At 39.6% G+C, this 22,131-nt stretch overlaps 1 protein-coding gene across 3 annotated transcripts in view; it reads left to right on the forward strand.

Moving 5' to 3' along the window:
- AFF2 (ALF transcription elongation factor 2) overlaps positions 1-22,131 on the forward strand; it is a 339,763-nt gene that overhangs the window by 192,074 nt on the left and 125,558 nt on the right. Inside the window, exons 5-7 of one of the 3 annotated variants that reach the window (XM_074915521.1) lie at positions 16,132-16,218; positions 18,952-18,988; positions 19,240-19,291. In XM_074915521.1, the coding sequence (XP_074771622.1) occupies positions 16,132-16,218; positions 18,952-18,988; positions 19,240-19,291 (176 nt within the window). The remainder of the gene's footprint in view (positions 1-16,131; positions 16,219-18,951; positions 18,989-19,239; positions 19,292-22,131) is intronic. The other 2 variants (XM_074915523.1, XM_074915522.1) reach the window with 2 other exon arrangements.

The following is a 22,131-nucleotide window of genomic DNA, read 5'->3' on the forward strand; positions in this document are numbered from 1 at the left end:
GGCACATTTATCAAATAAAGGTTTTATTTTTGTAGCAGTATTAAAGAAATTATTTAGCAAAGAACTTTGAAATGTAAAATCTGATCACTATGTGGGTCTATTGCAGCTTGTCTACACTGTAACAATAAAAAAAAAAAAAAAAAAGATTACAAAAGGTATTCAGGAAAAAGAGAGAGAGATTGCAGTGCACCTATTTCGAACTCACTATTCAATTCTGTTTTCTTATCTCCTTAACTGTAATATTTTAACATATATTTTTGTACCGCCTGATTGAAATAGTGCTGATTTCAGTAGTATTATATAATTCTGCTATCATTGCCAGAGTTACCATTGCTACTAAAAATACTATAAAGGGAGCTGACATCAGAAGAGTTTGGACACTTATTACTGCTCCTGAAGAGAATGAAAGCACTCTCATGAGAGATGAATGACTGAATGAAAAAGTGTTAATTCTTATCTGTTTTCCAAGCTCTTCAGAACCTCTTTTGCACCAGAACAACCACTTTTAGTTTCTCTTCCTCATTGTCAGTCACCTCAGAAATGATTCACTGTGTATTGCAACATGTTACATGCTCAGCATCCTCACTCTGATTCAGTACTCTGTTATGATAAAAGTAATGGTATTTTAGGAGAATATACAAAATAGTTTTTAAAAAGCCAGTTCAAACAAAGTAATTCAAGCAAAATCATTGTCTTGGAGGAAAATACCCTCTGCAGCACTTAAAAGTTTTGATCACTTCGTATACTACTTTTTCAAATACCTCTGAGTTTTGTAGTTCCAGAAATAACTGGAAGTGAGAGGCAAAAAATGTGGGCAAATGAGTTGATGGTGTCTTGTAGTTGAGTGGAGAGTATCATAAAACTAAGATTCCTACTCCAGATTTGTAGACCTATGGGACCTGACTTCCCATCCCTTTTCATCACTTTAAACAAAGAGTAACTCCCCTATCTTTGATTGAAAGTGTGAGAGAAAACAGACCCAAGGAATCTGGGATGTCAGATCAACTTCGACCTTTTGTATGCTCCCATGAACAAAAAAGGGCCCAAGTGCTGAACTCAACAATTTTAAACACTTCTACACTGTTACAGTGTTTGGCTCTAGCTGTACCAGGTATCCTCCCTTAAGGACCTCGTGGACTGCACAATTTTATGTTGCATAAAAACATGATTAGGAAGTTCAGAGCCTGTTGTGTGCCTGTCCTGGAGCATTGCTGCAGAGTCCAAAATGACTGGTCACAACAACTGCTGGCACAGGATGCGGTGCAGTCAAGCAGAAAAGCCATCCGAAGGTCCTATACTCCACTTACACGTCTTACTGCCAGAGTATTAAATGAAAAAATCTAGTCCTATTTTGAAATATAGGTAGTAAAACATTCCTCTGGTCTCAGATTAATCATTTCTGTTATTTCATCTTGTCCTGTCAAAATGAAACATGGTTAAATATGGCCATTGAGTGTTTAAACTGCTAGCAATGTTACCTTTCATTTAAGTAGATTAATAATGTGTACTCTACATAACAAATTGCTTTAGGCACAGAATGAAGACATTGAAAACATATTAAAATAGAGTTAGGCTTTCTGAAATGAATGCATGATTTAAAAACAATTCTTTGGTTTGAAATGACAAAGTCTGTAGCATCTTCTGTGGCTCTTTATCTCACAAAAGGGAAGGGCTCCATTTTTGTAGCCCTGAGGGCAAGAGTTGTGAGTTTTAAGTCCTGGTATGAAGCCTCCCCATAAGTCAGCACTGCTAAAGAAGCTGGTGGGGCCCATGAACGAAGTTAGCCATAGGTCGTTAGTCAAAAGACACAGAGCTAGGAAAAGGCTAGAGAGACTTGCAGTGTCCAAGGGAAAACAGGGCTGGAAGATGTAACTACATGAATCTTCAGAAAGAATTTCAGGAGCTCTCCTCTTTGAAATTCTCCTCTGAAATTTCAGCTGGCCATGACAATCAAAACTTGGAAAAAGCTGGTTGATGGTTAAAAAAATCTATGTAAGGATAGAAGTAGGAAAATGAAAAGGGGCCAAAAAGGGACCAGATACTTGAGGCAGACTCAGGTTCACTGCCCTAACTATATGTTACATCCCTTGATGCTTCACTGCTCTTGTGCTCTTAAAAGGACAGCAAAGAAAACAAGACAAAGATGACAATTGGAGTAAACCTGAAGTTAGAACTTTGAATCTCATTGTTGTTCTCAGAGGAAATGGGTGGAAGTGTTTGGTTACAGCAGATACGAGGAATATTTGTTGCCATTTTCTTCATGTACCGCCTTCTAAATTTAATCCAAGTCATTCCTAATCTCTTCTTCTTAAGGCAAGAATACAGACACCAACTGAGTAACAGGCCAAGAAATATTTCTTCCTGAGAGACCCCCTGTATAAGCAGGTGGAGTTTTCCTTTGGAGGAGTCATGTGGTGACACGCTGTCAGCCTTGCCAGCCTCCATGAGGTTAAAGCAGCCTAACATGGGAAGGCAGTCTTGCAGTCATCATCTGTCTTAAAATCAAGTTATTTCACATTCTGTAGGGAGAACAGTTCCGGAAGCCACCTTTTTGGAGGAAGCAATCTACGTCTTTGCTACTTATTAATCTGTAGGCTTTAAGACTGTCATGCAGCATACTCAGTGGGGCTCTTTCTGAAGGTGCCTTCATTCTTACATGTGGAGATTGTTTCAGCTGTCAGAGTCTTCATAATACACCACTTCACACCTGCCAGTAAAAGAATGATATGGTCCATCTTCCCATCTCTTTGAACATGCTCTCAATAAAAGCTTGAATACATAGACTCAGATAAGACATCCTACCTTTAAGCTTCCTGGGTAACCTTGAGATGGCCCTTTGCTCCACTGTGTTTCCTTCCATGAAATGGGGAAACAGAACCTCACCCACACTGCCGTTGTGCTGTGAAGTTAAATTATTTGCTAGAAAAATGCATTGAGGTCCTCAGCTAGAATTACTGGTGTTATAATTGTGCAAAAGCAAGGCTCAATCGGATATTTAAAATTATACTACATACTGTGGCTTATCCATTTCTATAGAGAATTTCTAACATTTCTTTAAAGAAAGCGTGTCATTGAATTTAATGTTCTGAGAAACCTTATGAACTTCCAATCTATTTTAGCAATATATTTCAAATTGTGCTTATAATTGTGTTTTTTATTGAATATGTAAGTTCCTTTCATTTTCTTAATACAGTACATGGGTTTTAATACACATCTGAGAAGAATGCACACTGTGGATGGGAGGCACTTTTGAGTGTTTTCAAATTGTCACAGTAAAATTGTCACATTTGTTTAATTAGCCTGTAGATCCTGCCACATTGATTTATGTCAGCTGTGTAACAATTTCTTTGGATAGCTAGAAAATCTGACCAGAATGCTTTTTTTTTTTTTTGGCCAAGGAATTTCGCACATTTCTTTTTGATTTAGCTTTGCAGAAGTCAGCTGAAGAAAATGTCAGGCAGAGTAGCATTAGAAAGGAAGATGGTTTTATAAGTTCAAGGCGTGAGGTGTTTGTTGACCATTTTTCAGAGACAAGAGATAAAAACAGACTACAAACATGAATCTGAAGTTCAGCCCTAAGTGCCCAGATTTCCATTTGTTCAACATTCTGTATGCACTGTTTATTCTACCTGCTGCAAGTGTTACTGCATTGCCGTCCAGGGCTCCTAGGGCAAGGGCTCTGGTGTGGGTGTCACTAGAAACCCTGTTCTCAGCAATTTGCAGATCTTCCTTGAATATTTCCTGTATTCCAGAATTTCTGTGCAACGTCTAAACGAATGTCTGGCGGGGGGGAGGTAGAAATAATATGTACTAGTACTTTGTAGGGTGAAACAGGAACAACACGGGCACACATGAACTTGGGAGACTTGCGTGGTTGCTAATGGGGAAAAAAATGAGCCAGGGTAGTGTTCATTGCATTTGATGCTGGTTGAGTGGGTGATTTAAGGCATGGACCAAATTTCACCTCTGGAGCCAAGCTGGAAAATGGTGGGTACTAATCTCTTGTGAGGAATGCTTTGATATCTTCTGATGGAATTTACTGCACAAGCACTGAGTGTTAAAGGCCCCCTTGGGCTTTGTAGTCCATTAATTTATTTGCCATGAGTATATCCTGCTAAAGAGTATGTTGTTTGTGTACCCCAAGGTACAGTAACCTTTAAAAATATTCTTCTGAGCCTCAGGGAAAAAAAAAACCAAAACACACAACAACAACAAAAAAATCACACCAAGCCAACAACTTGGTGTTTGGTTTGTAGGAGAATATTCCCAGTAGAGATTTTTAATTTTTTTTAAATCAAGCCAATTAATCCCTTCCCAGTTATTCCAGTATTTTATCATTTCTTACCTCCTGAGTCCCTAATCTTTTCAATAAGAGGTCTGAGCTGCCAGTTTATCTGAAAAAGCAGTGCTGTACCAATCAAATGAAAACTGGTGCTCAGATTTTTTTGAAGAGCAGCCCCTTGTTGTTCCTGAGTTCAGACAAAAACAAAGAACACAGCTTCAACAGTGAGGCGTTCACTGGAGGCTTCTTTCCATGAAAATAGTTATCACTCCTTTTTTCCTTGGCAATTGAGTCATTGTTGCTTTTAAAAGAAGTTGTCATGATCTCCTCATTACCATTTTTCTTAATATGATAAGTGTAAACTACAAGAAAGCTATCATGTTTGAAAGGATACAGGAACCCTAAGGAATGTTACACTAACTACTTGTGCTCTTTGAAAAGGCTTAGACTGGGAATTTGACTAAGGGTATCATTCTGTCTCCTTTGCAGCGACATTGTCATTTTATAGTGTCTTTCACTTATAACACAAGTTACCATTCAAAAAGAATGCCTGTTACTGGATCTAGCCTTTGTATCTCCCCAGCAAAGTGAGATCTACAACTCCTTTTGGTAATTGCTTGAACATGATAATACATTGCACTTTGTACTTAAAAAAAAAAAAAAAAAAAAAAAAAAAAAAAGAGAGAGAAAGAAAGAAAGAAAGTATTCTTTGGCAGGTTTATTCCAGTTCGTCTTTGTATGATAACGTAATTGTCAGTGTTTGACACCAGCTGGAGTTGCAAATAGCACTAACTGCTTAGAGCTAACTAGCAACCATGGGTCTACTGGGTGGTCTTTTCTTGGGCTTGCTCCAAGTTTGTTCCAGATTGCTCATATGACCCCTGATAAACTATTACTAATGTACAGTTTGCTGTTCCTTTTTGGCCATCTAGAAGCAACAAAGACAGTACATGTCATCGTCTAGTAATGTAGATCTATAATTTGTAAATGCTGGAGCAGCAAACTTACTGCATTTTAGTGCTGTGGCTTTTGCATCCTATTCGTTGGTTTTCCTGTGGGAAAAAAAAGTAGTGTAGTGTTTGGAGACAAGAAGGTTATGGACTCTGCCCTTTTTCAGCCTCTTTTTTAGGAGTTTGCTTCAATGCAGTTTGTTGTCAGAAGGTTTTAAAACATGCAGGCATGGGAGGAGGATGTATTAATCTGATGTATAGTCTGAACATGCTGATTTCAGACGTTAGGACTGCTCTGTGTGGGACCAAGCATCCTCAGCTGTCATACATCTTAGTGGCAGTTCTGAGTATTTAATGTTTCCAACCTCAGACTTATTAGCTTTGTAAGAAGGAAGGAGCTGGGAAATAAGGAATCAAACACATGCTTGTGACAGTGTGAATCTGTCTACCAGAAATACTCTGAAGCCTCCATACCTTAAGGGAGATCAAAAAAGACCTCAGCCTGTTTTGGCTTCAGTTTTCTTTACTCTTTAAACTGGCTTATTTGGGTAAGAGTGACATGCCAAAAAAGTCTATGTTGTATCAAAACATCTTCTATAATATACATCCATTTTTTCTACACCTGTTAGCTTAGCAGGAGTGGATCAAAGGGGTGTTGGCATGATTTACAGGACACACAGATGCAGGAACAGACCTGCTTCAAGGCACAAGTGAGGAAAAGGAAATACAGACTGAAATGTTTGTTCTTTTCCAAAGGCTAAAATTACTATCATAAATGCCAGGTCACATGATAGGGTTTCAAGTGGCTTGCTTAGGTCTTTCTGTAAGAGAAGAGAACTAAAGGGTTGAGTCTGAGAGGCAGCAAGGACTCTACCTCTCTGTTACAGGCCAGAACCCATAATATGTTTTTTGGCAAACATGCTAAGCTTTTAACCTTACCAAAAACCAGGGTGCCAGATTAGAAGATCCAGTGATCAGGCTTCAGTTTGAAGTTTTCTGTCCATCCAGGACTCGCTGAATGCTGATCAAGCTGGCTGTTTTGTCCACCCAGGATTTTCCAGCCAATATTCACTGTTCCCAGTTTCTAGCCAGTACTCAGAAGTTCTGCCACTGCCCTAGGCATTGCATAAGACAAAAAATGAGACAGTCTTTTGCCCTCAAAGCATTCATAGTGTCTAATGCAGGCACCGGGAAGATAATCGTACTCCACAGGGGAGAGTGAGTGCAGTCTTCATGCACTGAGGGAGAAGCAAGTTTTCAACTGGGACACATGCTAGGGGGAGCATCACACAGATGTAGAAAAGGAAATGGTTAAAAAGGACAGCTTCTCTAAGGACAAGTTTGAGCTTTTCTAGGTGTTCAGGGTGTCCTTGCTTCAGCTTCAGACCACTGTTCTAATGGCATTACAGCTGTGTTGAGACTATGTAAGAAGGAAACACTCAACATTAAAAAGAAATGCTACCCTGGCACACCCACTCAGGAAAACCCATGCTGCAATACTGCTTGTGTGGTAAGCGGAATAAAAGAGATCTGGCAGAGTCTTGGTTTTGAAGGCGAAAAAACCCAGCTTTTGTAAAAGATTTCAATGTGTATTGTGCAGCAGTGTGTGGTAGCTTCATTTCTTTGTATTTGATGAGTAACAACTTGGAGTCCAGTTTTAATGAGAGCAAATCATGGTTAACGCAAAATAATTCAGCTTTAAACTCAAATAAGCTGCCTAACCTGGTTTCTTCATTTCCCCCATATGCTATTTCATATAATGGATGCTCCTGTTTTAAGACTAAAGCTGGTGTCTTCTGTCAAAAGCTGATGCTTTCAAATTGCTGATGATTTTTAGACTCGGTTTCATCATATTATCAGGATGTGGGTTATAAGCTGGTTACATGGGTCTAAAACTTACTGCACAATGGAAAACGTAAACAGTTTCTGTGCTAAGCCCATAGAATGAGATGTTTTGTAGTTTAGTACTTAATTTTGCTTGATATTGAATTTGGCGATTATATTTTTTCACAACATTGGCATAAATGGTTCCAGAAATTAAATGCATTTTGTAATAAATTACATGGATATGGCCTTGTCATGTGACTACATATTTCACAGTTGTATTTTATATGAAAGAAAAATGAATTGATTGCATCTGGCAACGTAAAGGAGATGGTGTAATGTATAAATGTGCACAGTGGAGTGCCTCAGGGTAGGTGCAGTCTTGTTTTGTAACTGTAAATTATAGTTCTGCTCTCCTCTTGGTGTGAACCCTAAGTTTCAGAGAAGAAAACAGGCGATTCAAGACATGATTTTTTGCTTGTGAAGCTCAGGATGGATGGAACAAATTACCCGATTCCCTTAAACAAGTGCCAGCAGTGAATAGTTTCAAAGCACAGTTGCTTATTTACTTGGAGAAACGTTGCCAATGTTTTTTAAATTGCAGAGATGAAATTATATGTTGGTATTAGCAACTTCTGAAAGAATTAGCTTTTTATTACTTATTGTGCCTTTGTTTGTATTATACTGTTGTCATGCCAGGATGTTATGTTGTATTTAACAGTTCAATGCATACTTCGTATCTCTTGGGGCCCACATGAAAATTAGATGTGCCATCCCTGGAGATGGTTACCAGCAAAGTATCATTTTGAATAAATAAAATCAATGGGATATGGCTGTGCATCTCACTGGGGATGAGAAGCTGCCAAGAACAGGAGGTGTTGCATTGGCCATAGTGTCCACAGCATGACTCTGGTACTGTATATTGGGCAAGTCATTAGTTTAGTTACTGAGAGCGACAGATGAAGGATGCCTAGCTTTCTGGAAGTGGGTTTAGTACACATAACTGCAAGTACCTGAATATGGGTGTACCATTAACTTTTAGGACTCTAAAACTGAATATTAACTATATTAACTGAATATCCAGGTCGGGAGGCAGTATTAAACAGGTAGGATCTCAGCACAGCTGAGAATTAGTAAGTATGAAGGATCAGGATTTTACCCTCATGACTGCTCTGGGGTTTTTGAGGTGCTTTGTGAAACACTGAGCAGCACCACTGTCCGCCAGCATCCCTGATGAGCAAGACCTCGAGTCTGGCCCATTCTGGCAGTTCCATGTTCCTGCCCCATCAGTAGGTCTGTCCAGAAAAACAGTTATATGGAAATATGAATACCTCACATGGCCCAGCATCTCACATGTTCTTGGCAAAACTTCAAAGCTTTGATCATCCTCTCCTCACACGCAGCCATTATGGACTATCCTTAACAAACCCCACATTCTGCAAGTAGCGAAGACACCACCTGCCTCTCTTGGATGGGAAGTGGAGTTACCTCAGTGTCATTATTCCTGGTCAGTACACGCCTGTCTTTGGACTCTTTGAAGGCTCATGGCTTGTCACAAAGACAGCACTGGCAACTGCTCATCTCCTGGGCTTTTGCTAGCAAGTTAGGGAATGATCTAAGACAAAAACAGCATGGGTCAGAGAGGCAATCATACATGCAGGATGCATTTACCTTTGACTTCACAATTTCTCTGGCCTCCCTTTTCCACAGAACTCTTCATTCTGTCTCATCATATAAAACTTGTCAAGAGAGCTCTTCTGTGTGCTTCCTGTAAGGTCCTGTTTCATTTTTTACACTGTGTGATTCTACTTTGCCAATTATGTTCTGTGAACCCCCCATGCCCTTTCTGCACTTTACTCACACAGATAACCTAAGCCTGATAAGAGTAGGGATACAGCTGCTACAGACCTCTTGTTCTGTTGCAGTTCACCATAATAATGTGAGTGTAGTACCCTTTGGGGGTTGTGCTGCATGTTCCTGAAAATGCCAAGAACGTCTGAGAAGGTGCTCGAGGGCACAGAACCTGCTTGGGGTTGAATTAAAGGACTGTCCTGGGCCCTTCCTGAGGTGGGCCCTGAAAAGAATGATCCTTTTCCATCTTGGAGAGAAGTATCTAACCTGTTTCACAGAGGAGCCTTGGGAATGAACTGTAACATGCACAGCATGGACCACTTGGGGCCCAGGACCCAGCAGGGAGCTAAATCATTTGACCGTGTAGACACAATATTATACAGGTTGTCGTTACTTTTAGGATTGTGTTGGACTTGTTAAACTGGAAACCCAGTGGTGGGTTCATGTGGTGTAGCTTCATTACTCTCTCCCTAAAACAGCCTCTTGAGCTGAGATACCTTCTCACTGTAATGAGGCATTGTTTTTCTTCACACACACAAGATTGGTTAGAGCAATAAGTGCATCCGTCATTATTTGCTATTTTTTTATTGTCTTCTAAATGCTCAAAGCAAAGACTGTGAGTGTTATTAGTTATAAAAGCTACAGAATGGGGAAAATATATTGAAAAGTGTGAGGTATACAGGACTTAGTACTGAGGAGCTCAACAAAGCCAGAAAATGTCCATATTGCTTTTACTTTCTTTGTGGATTTCCAAATGTTAACAAAGTAGGAAACGAAAACATATGTTGTAGTTTACAGTCAACCCCTGTTGGCTTCTAAAGCAATTTCTATATTCATTTTCACTGAATATCATTTCTGTCTGTCCTTCCCCTTCTTGTCAATACGGAAAGAAATAGTAATTTAGTGTGGGAGGATATGGAATGCATCCCATTCCCCAGTTGGGCAAAGGGAACTTAGTTGTTGTCACTGATAAAACCAACAAGGTGGACACTGTGGTTTTAGATTACAGTCAGGGCAATGGTTGCTTTTTGTAGAATAAACTGTGGCTTCTCCATAATAAACTCGTGCATGTATGCACTGTATTTCCAAGTGGCTTTCTAGTAGTTTTTGGTACAGTAGCAAGATAAATTCTAGTATGACAAAAGCATCATTGCAGATGCCACCACATTGTTCCTCAAAAAATATACACTGGACACTAGCCACTGGTAATAAATGTGGTAAAACATTTGCATGAGTAAAAAGTTTCCTGCCTTAATATTCATACCAGGAAAACTGACTTTCTCCTGGAGGTCATCAGACCATCACTGAAGTCTGTTTTTATTTTTTTTCCCTTACAGGCAAAAAGATGTGGTGTCCCTTTGATGCTGATAATTTTTTTAAGTGCTAAAACAAGATAAAAAAATGCATATCCATGAATATATCGATCATGTCCCTGTCAATACTGACAACATATCAAAATCCCCCAGGAAACCTTTAGCCCAGTATAAAGCAGTCCAGATTACTGGTCAGAATAATCCCAACTGCTCGTGCAAATTTGCCTTTCCTTCCTAAGGAATAGGAATGAAAAACTACCCATCATAGGTTTATTGTATTTGTGTTCCTTTAGGCTTTAGTGTCATTTTCTTGTACTTGTATAAATATGTATCTGGATATTCATTCTTTCCTTAGCCTTTTCCCCAAAGATGAAAGGGGCTGAGATGGTTTTTAATTCAGTATGCATCGCACACATAAAACATGGCTGCCCCTCATGCATTACTGGCTGCCTAGCAGAGGGAGTTTGATCGGGTTTGTATAAATGCAGAAACGAGAAAGATACTGTGAAACAAGACACGCTTTTTATTAAGGTTGCATGATAAATAGTTAATAAAACATTAATAAATCATTAATAGAGTCTTTAATAAATGGTAAATCACTTGGTTATCTTTATTCCATCAAGGCAGTAGGTTGCTTAGCACCAGCTGTAACATCAAGTTTGTAATAACCTTAGAACATCTATTCATCATATATTAATTTTTTCTGAATGCAACTTTAACATGCTGTGTAACCAAAAATTGGAGAAAGTTTAAAGCAACAGATTTAGCTAAGAGTTAAAAGGTCTGAGAAGGGCAGTTGACAGAGAGAATACCACAGATAAGGTCTCTTTGGCAGCAGTGGCCTCAGATTGCATTTGTTGCTAGCAGTGTGTGCAGGGCTGCTCCTCCTCCGGCTCCTCCTGCGTCTGCCCTCTAATGATGTGGGCAAAGTGTCGGTCCTGAAACTGCCTTTGAGGACTCTAATGCCACAGAAGAAAAACACCAGGATTATTGCTTTCTTCTTCTGCCTTTTTGTGGATCTGCTATCCACAACAGAGGCAGTCAGGGTAGTGTTTGGCCAACAGAGATCTATCGAACTACTGAACAAGAAAAAGGGCTGGAAAGGGTCTTAGAAATCTCATCATCTGCTACATGTCCCTGTCCCAATGCAGGAATAAGTTCTGCTGAAGCCATTCCTGACTGATGCGTGCTAATCTGTTCTTAAGTGTGTTCCTCCAAAGATGGAGCCTGTGTAGCTCTCCGAGCAATCTGTTTCAGTGCTGCACAGCCCTTGCCATTAGAAAGCTTTTTTCTTATGTCTAACTGGAATCTTTGTGGCTGCAGTTTAAGTTCATATCCACCGTAAAACTGGAGAACGGATTATTCTCTCCTTTAGCAACAGCTCTTTCAGTAATTGAAGACTGTTCTCATGTCTCCCCTCAATTCTCCCAAGGGAGGTAGCATGAGCCCTCTATCTTTGGAGACTTCAAATTAGATCAGGCTAAGCAGTTTAGAATTCACTGTAGGAAGGGAAGCTGCCTCAGTAGGAATGCAGAGTACACAGACTGGCTGCTTTTTTCCATAATGACCTCTTAGAGCCTGGCTCAGTGCTTTTATCTGTATTTAAAAACACTGCACACTTTCTTTTGAACAAGAAGGAAATGATGCTAAAATGAAGTACAGAGAAAGGAAATAAATCTTGAAGGCAGCTATTAATTTTAGGGACTAGTTTTGTAAAACTATTTACCATCTGCCCCATATCGCCTGTACTCAATTCTTTTGCTCTGACCTTTTCCGTAGAAACTTGCAAGTTTAAATCCTTCCCCAGTTCTCTCCTGCCATTTAAACTGTGATTTGGCCTTGTACCTCTACAGACCTTAAAAATTTTCTTGGAGTATTTGTATTTTTGGTGATTCATTAGATGGCATCTGATGTGTCGTCCTTAGTTACTTACCTGAGGGCTTTTATAGCTGAAAAAAGCAGACTTAGCTGAAGAGACGAGCGTGCCTAGTTCTCATAAATAAAGCACATGGAGTCAATTAAAACAATGTTTAAATAATTTTCAGAAAGGAGGATGCTTGATGTTACTACATCAGAGGACCACAGTGACTTTTTAAGCCAACAAACTGTGCAGGTTTGCTTTCTCAGTTAATCTCCAGGTCTATAAAAAAATGCATGCTTCCATAGCAGTCATCTACCCATTCCAACAGTTAACATGATTTTGGAATTATTTTAAGTCCAAACCATGTGAAAATAAATCCTAACTCAATTTTGTGGGATTACTTTGTTTCCATTAAATTCCTCTTTAAAGCATTTCATATGTTTGGTTTTATTATTGTTACTTCCAGGAATTTCTAAATACTTCCAAATTTGGATTGATTACAGTTTTTTATCTTTTCCTGGAAAAAAAAATAAAATAAAATAATGCAATTCCCTGCCTACTTTCCCAGGTGTTTACAAACCAGGATGTTTACATATACATCTTAATGGATGCATACACAATAGACACACACACTGTGTGGTTCTTTATAGACATAATATTTTAGAATGTAGATGTATCAGATTTCACAAGTTAAAGAAAATAGATCTTAGCAAGTACTTGAAGATGAGGGATCTCCAAAAGAAATTGGGGCATAGTGAAGAATGGTGAAGTCATGTGGATGATTAAACAAATGATGTCCTTTCTTCTGATTCTCCGAAGTAATGTTCATGTGCTTAAGGAACATAGTAGGAGAGAGTTAAGTAGACGGTCACATCTCTGCAGGATGTGGGGTTGGGGTTTTGACCCTTCACTGAAAACAGTGCAGTGCCATTTTTGCATGTCATTCTGTAGCTCAGTAGTGCTCTGTGTGAGTATAACATGCAGCTGTGTGATGGCCGGTGTGGGGCTGCTGCCCGTACATTTTGAAGTAACATTTTTCAGATGAGTAAACTCAAAAATTCCTCTATGATCAGTCAAGGTTCTTTGGTCAACAGTGCTGGGGCACCTGTCTGTAGGTAGATGTAGGTACATTTCTTTAAGTAACTATGTACTTCCTCACCACTTTCACATGCAGTGTTTGTTTATACACTGGGCTTTAAATACTTGTTTTGTTTTGCATGTGTAATCCTGTCTGGAATGTTCTATTCAATAATTTTTATTACAGTGATAACTGAAATGAAATACTTCAATGTAGGTAGCTTGTACCTTTGTAACAGACTTTGATGCTCACAAGGTCACTGTAAATGCATAGATTGGGTAGTCCTAACCTCTGAAAAGTGACTTTTGCCTCTGACCTCCGTGGAGTCAGGATTTCTTACCTTGTAATTGAATTTCCTCAAATAAGAGCAGACTCATTTTTTCCTTTTCAACTGTTTTTATGTTCAGGTGTCCCCTAACAGGGAGATGACTAGATTTGCTAGATGTCAGCTCACCGAGTTGGTATGCAGTGGACACTAGATTCATTTTGACAGTGAACATTCTGAAATACTTGCTGGCATCACCTTCCCATGAATCCTAGGCTCTCTGTCCAGCCTTTTATGCGTGGGTAGGAAGAGACTGAGGTCAAGCCTATAATTGCAGTTCTAGAATATGCTTCATTTCTGCCTTCAATCAGGCTGCCTGTCCCTCTTTTAATTATGTGATATAGTCTCTGTTTCATCATTTTGCTATGAAGAGATTTGCCACAAAGCAACCTCTATGGCACAGGATTTGGCAGAGGCATGCAGGATTTGGATTATATTATCTCACAGAAAAGTTCACTGGCTGTTTAAATCTTTTTCTGCCTTCCTCTGTGCCGAGGTCAAACGATCAATGCAATATAACAGTGTACTTCTAGTCACCGCACGGAGCTGCCACCGCCTCACCCGCCGGGAGGGATGAGCTGTTCACGAGCTGCCTCCTTCCTCCTCATTGCCACCGTCTGGGCTTTGTGCAAGGCAAACAGGCCCTGAGCTCCACAGGCAGAAACCTGAAAGCTCTTTCAGGAGTGCAGAGACATCTGTACCCTTCCCTATCCCTGCGTCACCTGCATAAGGAACTGGCAGACTTGGCCCCAGGCTGCGCTGTCTGTAGCTACGTGGCCCTTTCAATAAGGCGCAAGTGCGCACGCCGCACTGCGCTGGTGGGAACAGGCTGGTGGGGCCCCGTGGGGCCAAGCTGCCGGCCCAGCCCTGCCCTCCTGCCTCTGCCAGGCCCGGGTGAGGGCTTCTCCTCATAGTGGTCATTCCAGGCTCTGTCCCTCACAGGGCTCAGCCAAACCTTGTTGCAGTAGCACCATTACTAAAGGTAGAAGTTTGATGGACTTCAATAAAATACCAGTGCCTAACAGGAGCTTGGGGGAAGCTTAGTATGTCTGCCTGTCCCACAGACTGAGGACCATGGTGCATAGTTTTTCTTTCTCTCTCCTAACCTCCTGTATGACACATGATTTGAGAGTGACAACTGGAGACCTGAAGCTTGCTGGCTGTATCTTCAGTGAATCATACATTAGCATCCAGCTGTAGCCACCTAGGCCATGTCTTTAGCCCACATGCACCCACCACAATGCCCTTTTGACAGCAGTTTTATTTTCTTTCATTAATTGTAATATGTTATATTTCTATTTGTGGACCATATTTGTGGAGCATTTGCTCCACAAATTAGGTTGTTGTGTTACCTACAGAAACTTGTGTGTTCATAAGCTTTGTTGTGACTGGCCCTGGGCTTGACCAGCGTGAAATAGCAGCTGGGAAATTCAGTTTACTGCAGCCAGGATTATGGCCATTGCATGCAAAATTTCCTAGATCAGACCCTCTTTTGCTCTTTGTCTCCCTTGTCTCAAGAAAGAATCCTTTCTGAGCTTTGTAGGCAAAGAAAAACAACCAAGATGAAGATACAACATGTTGCCAGACAAGTATTACTGCCTCTCTGAATATTTATTAAATTAAAAACAAAAAGAGAGTGGATCAACATCTACCATAAAACATGCTCATTAGAAGCTTGGCCTAAAACACTTTTGCACTTTCTCTGTTTTACTAATTTTTCCTCCTCCTCTGGACATAAGCCCCGGTCTGCTCCCACCGAGCTTGGTGGGGCGGCAGTTCAAGGCCTCAGTATGAAAAAGCAAAGTGTGCACTGTCTTTTCTGCTTGCATTTCATAGCCATGGGTGCCCAGGTAATTTCTTTGAAGATAGTTGGAACATGCATGTACAAATGATGAATTAACACACTGATACAGAAAGTGGGTGTGTTGCTTAGATGATCTGGTAGGCAGGTCTTCACCAGAGACTTGCATTTCCTAGTTAAGTACAGGCTTTCTGTGTAACGCTGTGCAAATGCCCTAATTTCTCAGTTCCTCATTTTAAAATGGAATCGATAGTGCTCTGATGCTGTAACACGGCATACCATAATAAGTGCCTATGGCCAGTGCTAGGAGAAGATGCTTTGGTGCACAGGACACTGTCCCCGCTCTCTTCTATGCCAGGCATTCATGCTGCAAGCCCACTCCAGCTTTTTCTAGACTTGCATCTGGTTTATTTTGCCGCTGTGCAGTCTTGAATAGGGTTTCATTTTGGCACCATGCAATGCTCTATAGGGTTGCATCTGGTGCAGTACAGGAGGGATCCCCTTCCTGCTTGGGCTTTGCAGGTAAAACCCTGTTCTCTACCTGTGATGGCTTCATTCGTACAGCTTGGCAGGCTGACCGTGGCGGTGGAGTCAGCTGCCATCTGATGAAGACACAGATGGTCAACATTTGCAAGAGTAAAACCTGTCCTCACCCTTGTTCTCAGAAGTGCTGCCTGTTGGGTAGTTAAGGTGTTCATCTGCCACGTAAGGATGGGTGGTGATGCTTCCTTAAGCAATCACATCTCCAGGCTCTGCTCATGTGCAGAATACATGATCCTTTTTTCCTCTCTTTCTTCTCTATGTCCATGAATTTGTTTTCAAAAACATGTCTTTTTTCTTCCCTAGGAGATGACCCATTCCTGGCCTCCCCCTCTTACTGCTATTCACACTCCTGGCAAGGCTGAGCAGACCAAGTTTTCTATCCCAAGCAAGGTACAAGTAGGCTATTAGCAGTGACCTGATTAACATTCTGTTCTGTTGAGTGTTCTTCACTGGAGAGTTTATTTTTGTAATTGGTTCCATTTTCAAAAATTTCTGAGCCTATATTTAGGTGGAAATTCCCAATCAGACTGTTGCTACTGTTAGGACTGCTTATGTAAAGCTGCAGAAGTTACAGTGGAGGCAAAGTGAAATTTATCTCTGTTGTTATCCGAGTCTTTCTACAAAAAGTACAGTATCTTTTCTTTATTTGGTTTTCTTCCATTATTATTTTTGCAGTGCAATGGCTGAAGCGGTTATTTGTTCCTACTTAGTGATTGATTGCATGATGAGGTTTAGGCTGCATGGTCAAATTACGGTAACTTAAAATGCTCCTGCACGTGAAGAGTGCCCTGGCATCTGTCTGTCTGCACACTCCAAGGGCACACAGCGTCGCCTAACGCCATTCTCAGTGTCGGCCTTGGCAAAAGCACGCGCTGAGCACCTGCAGGTCAAAAGCACATGCCTGGAGAGTACCTTCATTTCACCTAACGCACAGTGAATCATTAAGTTGTACGACTTGAACCGGCCTTTAGCCCAAATCCCATTGTTGCCTTCTAGCTATGATTCTGGTAGCACTGTTAGAGATCGACCTCGTACCCAGGGCAGTTATTGATGGAGGTGTCATTTGCTGGGACCTGAACAACTGTGAGCTGATGATGTTTGGGGAAGGGGAGATCTTTCTCAGGGTGGGAAATGTATACACGGAGCTACATAAAAGTTTCTTTCTAAAGGCAGGACCTTGGAAAATAGCTTATAAAACTGGCAGTGCTTGACATTATGGTTCAAGTGATCATATCCTGGTTTAGAAGCTGGAATGTGATTTTCCTCTTAGTGATTTTATCTGTTTGGCAGATATTCCCCTGTCTGAAATGCAGCCGCCATACTTAATTGGAAATCATATGAAATTACCAGTATCTGTGGCTCCTTAGAAAAACAAAGTCAGTGCCCAGAATGCCTTATTTTAATGGAATGTGGTTGTTACTGCTCTAGCACTGCCATTGTTGCTGCAGTTAACTGCTGCAGCCTTAAGCATCAGAAGTCATAATCATACAAGAGTATAATCCTCATTGCAAATTGGGTTAAAGTCAGTTGAACCCATTTCAGTGAAAGTGGAGTCTGACCTGTGTGAATACAGCGAGAGTAGAAATTTTTGCCCACTGGAAGCTGTATGGTTTTAATTTATACCATCTCTGAATTCAGTGCTCTGTTTTTCGAAGTCCTGCACACTGCCACCATCTCATTGTCAGCAATATAAGCCTAGGTTCAGAGAAACTAACATTTTGGTTTGCTTTTCTGTTTCTACTAAGTTTGCTTTGAACTTTTAAGATCCACATCAAAGTTAATTTCTGGGCACATTAAATGTTGATCCTAAAATTCTTGACCATATCACTTCAATACAAAATATAAATTAGATTTTGTTTTTTTGTTTTGAGCTACCATTTCAGGAAATAGGCAAGCACATGAATGTTTCCAAGTTTGCTAGTTCTATTTTTAAAAATATAACAGAAATGTCTCTTCAAAACATCATGTTAAATCAATTTTAGCTAGCCAAATTATAGGTTTAGGCATAATGTGGCTAGATTGTGCAGCCATATAAACCAGAGACGGGCACTATTAGAAGTTCTCAATTTAACTATTAAAAAAAAGTATCCTCATGAGAAACGTACATTAAAAAGTGTGATAAAAAAGGCGGAACTTATCAGAACAATTTATCCCTTTGACATTCAAATTTAAAGTGTCATGTTTACTCTTAGGGCATGATTTACTTCACAAGGGACTGACTGACAGCACAGTATAATATTAGGAACTAATAATGCCCTAAGAGGAAGTGTGGTAAGGGCTTTAATGACTTTAACATCCTACAGAACTAACACTTCCAGCAAAGTAGTGCCTGGCTGTAAGATGAGGTTGTAAATAACACCTTAATTTCAAATGATCAGACTCTGCTTGGAAGGAAAGCTGATTACAATCATGGTGGACTGTAAAGCTTAGAGAAAAACTGAGTAAGAAAACACTGTGACATTAAGGAAACAGCTTAGTTATCATGAACCAGTAAGAATCCCAGCACTAGCATGCTCAGTGTTACAAGCCAGATTCTTTGCTGGTTTAAAGTTGTTGTGCTTCTATTGATTTCATTGGATTTGGACGAATTTCCATCAGGTGAAGATCTGTTTCCTGCGTCTTTATCAAATCCTGTTTGTCACAGTCGAAATAAAACCAGTGACTATCAATAAAAGGTTACTCTAGTTCCAAGCAGTGAGATCAAAAAAAGAAAGGCAGTGGTGCTGAGTTTAATGCGTAGTTGCATTCATGGTATGGTCTAAATCGTACATCATAGATGGCTCATGCACACATCCATGGCCAAGCCTGGAAGAGGCGAGGACCACCACGGGTGTAAATCTGTGCAGTGTCTCCACAAAGGGGGTGTGTAGATTTACAGCAGCTGAGGAGAAGCTCTTGTCTGAACTGTGAAAGGGTCCCTTAGTGGTGCTCTCTCTCCACAGTTAATGTTTTTTTTAAGCTAATGTCACTGGTGCTGCCTTAACAATCCCATGATCCCTTCCCTGTACCGTCTCCTTCCCTGTTTGTGTAATGCCAGTGCCCTTAATCTAGCAAGCCAAGATATATCTTACCTTCTTCATCTTATTTAACTAATGCTGACATTTTGTGTGTTCTTCTTTGTAGGACTCCCAACATCTGACCTCAGGATACAATGTACAAAGTAGGTCTTTATCATCCTAGTCCTAACAGTCAGGGTTGGGTTGGTTTTTTTCCCTGCTTAACATCATTAAAACAAAGGCTAAAAAATTAATTTCTATGGTGCTAAAGCAGATCAGTTCCATTTTTTATTACATGTTATGCATTGTGGCATGTTGTGAAACCAAGTATAATTAGATGGGCTGACAGCTTTGGGTGCATTTTAATTCTACAGTAATCTTTTGACATTTGAAAATGTGTTTCCTTTGTTTGCAGAGTGGAGTGATCCAGCAGGGAAAGTTGCAACTAAGTCAGTGCCACAAAAGTCGTAAGTATTATTATTTCCAGCTTTAAATCTCATTTTAAATTTATCATAAAGAATGAGCTTATTTCTCCAAAGGTAACTAAAATCTAGCTCTGCTCATAATCTTGTCCTGGTGTTCAGGTGTTCTCAGTAGTCCTTAAAAATTAGCCATAAACCAGTTTTATGTTTTCAGTGCTTATTACTGTTTCTTCTTTTTAAGCATTAGCTAACAGAGGTATGTGTGAAAGATGAGTTTATTAAGCAGAAATAATGCTGATTTTAGTTGTACAGCTTGCCAAAATTAAATCACTTTTATGCTTCTCTCATCAGATACTAAGCCTCTTACAATAGAAAATGCAACTCAATGAACAAATGATGCAGGAATTTTAACATTCATACAGTGAGAGAGGGTAAAGCACTTCATACGAAATGATTCTACTAGCTGGTGTTGAAAAGCTGGTCTTGAGTTTCATATACTTTGAAACAGCTGAAAATCACAGATGATCTATAAATATGATAGTTTAAAATTATGGAAGAGCTAATTCTCCATTGTGTTAAGCCATTTTTCTTTGGTGCTTCTCTGGTGTAAGGCTGCAATAATGTAGCAGAGAGTTGAGACTGAACTGGTTTTTTACTTTTAGCCCAGGATCTCGAATTAGTTTACATGCAGGAATTAAAAAATAACTTTGAAAAGTATGTGGTTGGTTTTATACTTATGAAAATGTGTGGGTCTGATTTCAGTTCAGGGCTGCTATTTTTTTTAGCGTTCAAATGTTTTAAACTACGGAATGCAGAACTGCATGAGCTTAACTGATGTTTGTGTAAATACGATGTGTTCACTTAAATGACTTCAAAATTATTCTAGTGGTTCCCCTTAATCCAGTAAGGACACAATTTTAAGTAAATCCCTGTAGGGGAAGAAAAATCAATGCAGAGATACCTCCATAGGTTTTTAAAATGAATTTAAATATATTGATTCTTAGTGCAAGTTCCTGGACAGGAAAGGACTTGCTGGAGTTCAGTGATTTGTCTGTGACCATGTAAGAGATGCGGGACTAGACTAGTCCCACTGAATCCACTGAAGTGCTCACCAGGCTCTGAAGGTCCAGATCTTTACTCATGAACCCAAGCCATGGAAGTACTCATTCAAATAAACTTTGTTGAATAAAACTTTACAAAATTATGGTTAAATGACTAATTCAGTTTTTAAATGAAATTTTTTTTCTTCAGATTGAATGAGAATCGGATAGGAATGCTAATGATAAATAGATTAATTTGCATGAGTGGCATTTATTTATGAAACAGTAACAAATTAGTTGTTGCGTTTTGCTGTTTGGTTTCCAGTAATGGTTTGGGTTTTTTAAAGAATCTAGCCAACTATACCCACTATTTTTGATAACAGAATGGGTACATTCATGTTTCAGAACGTATAAGTGATCCAAACCTAACATCAAGCACATTCTGTAGTGTAAAAAAAAAAAAAAAAAAAAAAAAAAGTAAAAAAATATTATTACATTTTAAAATTATTTTTCTCCTAAAGCAAGTGTATTTGGATTCCACTGTGAAAAATATTTTAGTGAGTATACCGTAAAATACAATATTTCAATAGTTTGTAACCAACAGTAATAGACTTGTCAATCATGGTTTATAGTTATAAGCTGAATTTCAAAAGAACAGTGCTTCAGAGCTCAGTGGTATATAGTGCATTTAATGGGACCAAAGCTCTCTATAGGAAGCCTGATATAAAACCCGAAGACACTGAGTACATTTTATGAACCAGTTGCTCTCTGTTCTGCTGCTTGATCTAAAGTTCCAGTACTATCAATCAGATTTCTGCTGCAATGAACTGCCTTCTTATGGTAGGTGATAGATTTTACACATGAGAGATCAGAGCCGCAATAAAGCTACTTTTATTTTTAGCTTCCAAATGAAGATCAGCTAACCCATTACTATCACTTTTTCTCTTTTACTGCAGAAAAATTGTTAAGGCAGCTTCTAAGAATTTCCATAGGGCTTTGGGAGGTTAGAAGGCAGTCCACTGTGAGACTTGGTATTACGAGGCCAATTTGTTTCTTTAGATCTGCGTGTGCAGTTACCACGACTTTCACTGGGAATTACAGTACTTAAGGACATAATGAAATTAAAGCAGAGAGTGGGGCAGAATGACGTAATGGTATCAAGTAGAGCTGGATAGTGCGGTCCAAATAAACCCTGAGAGATTGACAGCTCCTGCAGTCACTGTGTATTTTAGTAATATAGTATTTATCAGATTGCAGTTGTATGAAGAAGTATTTAATCTTTCTAACACTGGTCAGTTTCAGAGATGTTGGTGTGTATGAGTGAAATTAGTGTCCAGTTTATCCCCAGTAACGTTAGTCGCTACACTGTCAATCACACAGCATGATCTTACTGACTTCAAAACTGTTTTCCCCACCAATTCCTTATATATTTTGTCAATGGGATCTGTTACTTGTATTTCAGTTTGATCAAAGCTAACTGAGTTTGGGGTTGTTCATCTGTGTGCTTTGTTAGAGACCTTTTAACCTGAACATGCTCCTAGATATTCTCCAACTTTTTTTAAAATTTACATGCAGTTCAAGTGAAACTTCAGTTTTATTTTCCACTTACATTGGTTTAAGTAGAATCTTATAGATTCCATTGGCTTGGTTAGAAATTCATAGGAATTGGTAGTAACGTGCTTGCATTCATCATAGCACTGAGTTATACCATGACTGGTTGAGCGATGTGTGCAGAACAAAGGTACTTTGCAAGAGAAGCTTTCAGGTGCGTGCTTCTAGGTGGGGGAGTGGAGGCAACATACTGCAAGGCAGATTAACTGACCAGTGTCTTGCTTCTATAGTGGG

Source organism: Athene noctua, chromosome 11 (genome assembly GCF_965140245.1).
Source record: "Athene noctua chromosome 11, bAthNoc1.hap1.1, whole genome shotgun sequence".
Taxonomy (NCBI): Eukaryota; Metazoa; Chordata; class Aves; order Strigiformes; family Strigidae; genus Athene; species Athene noctua.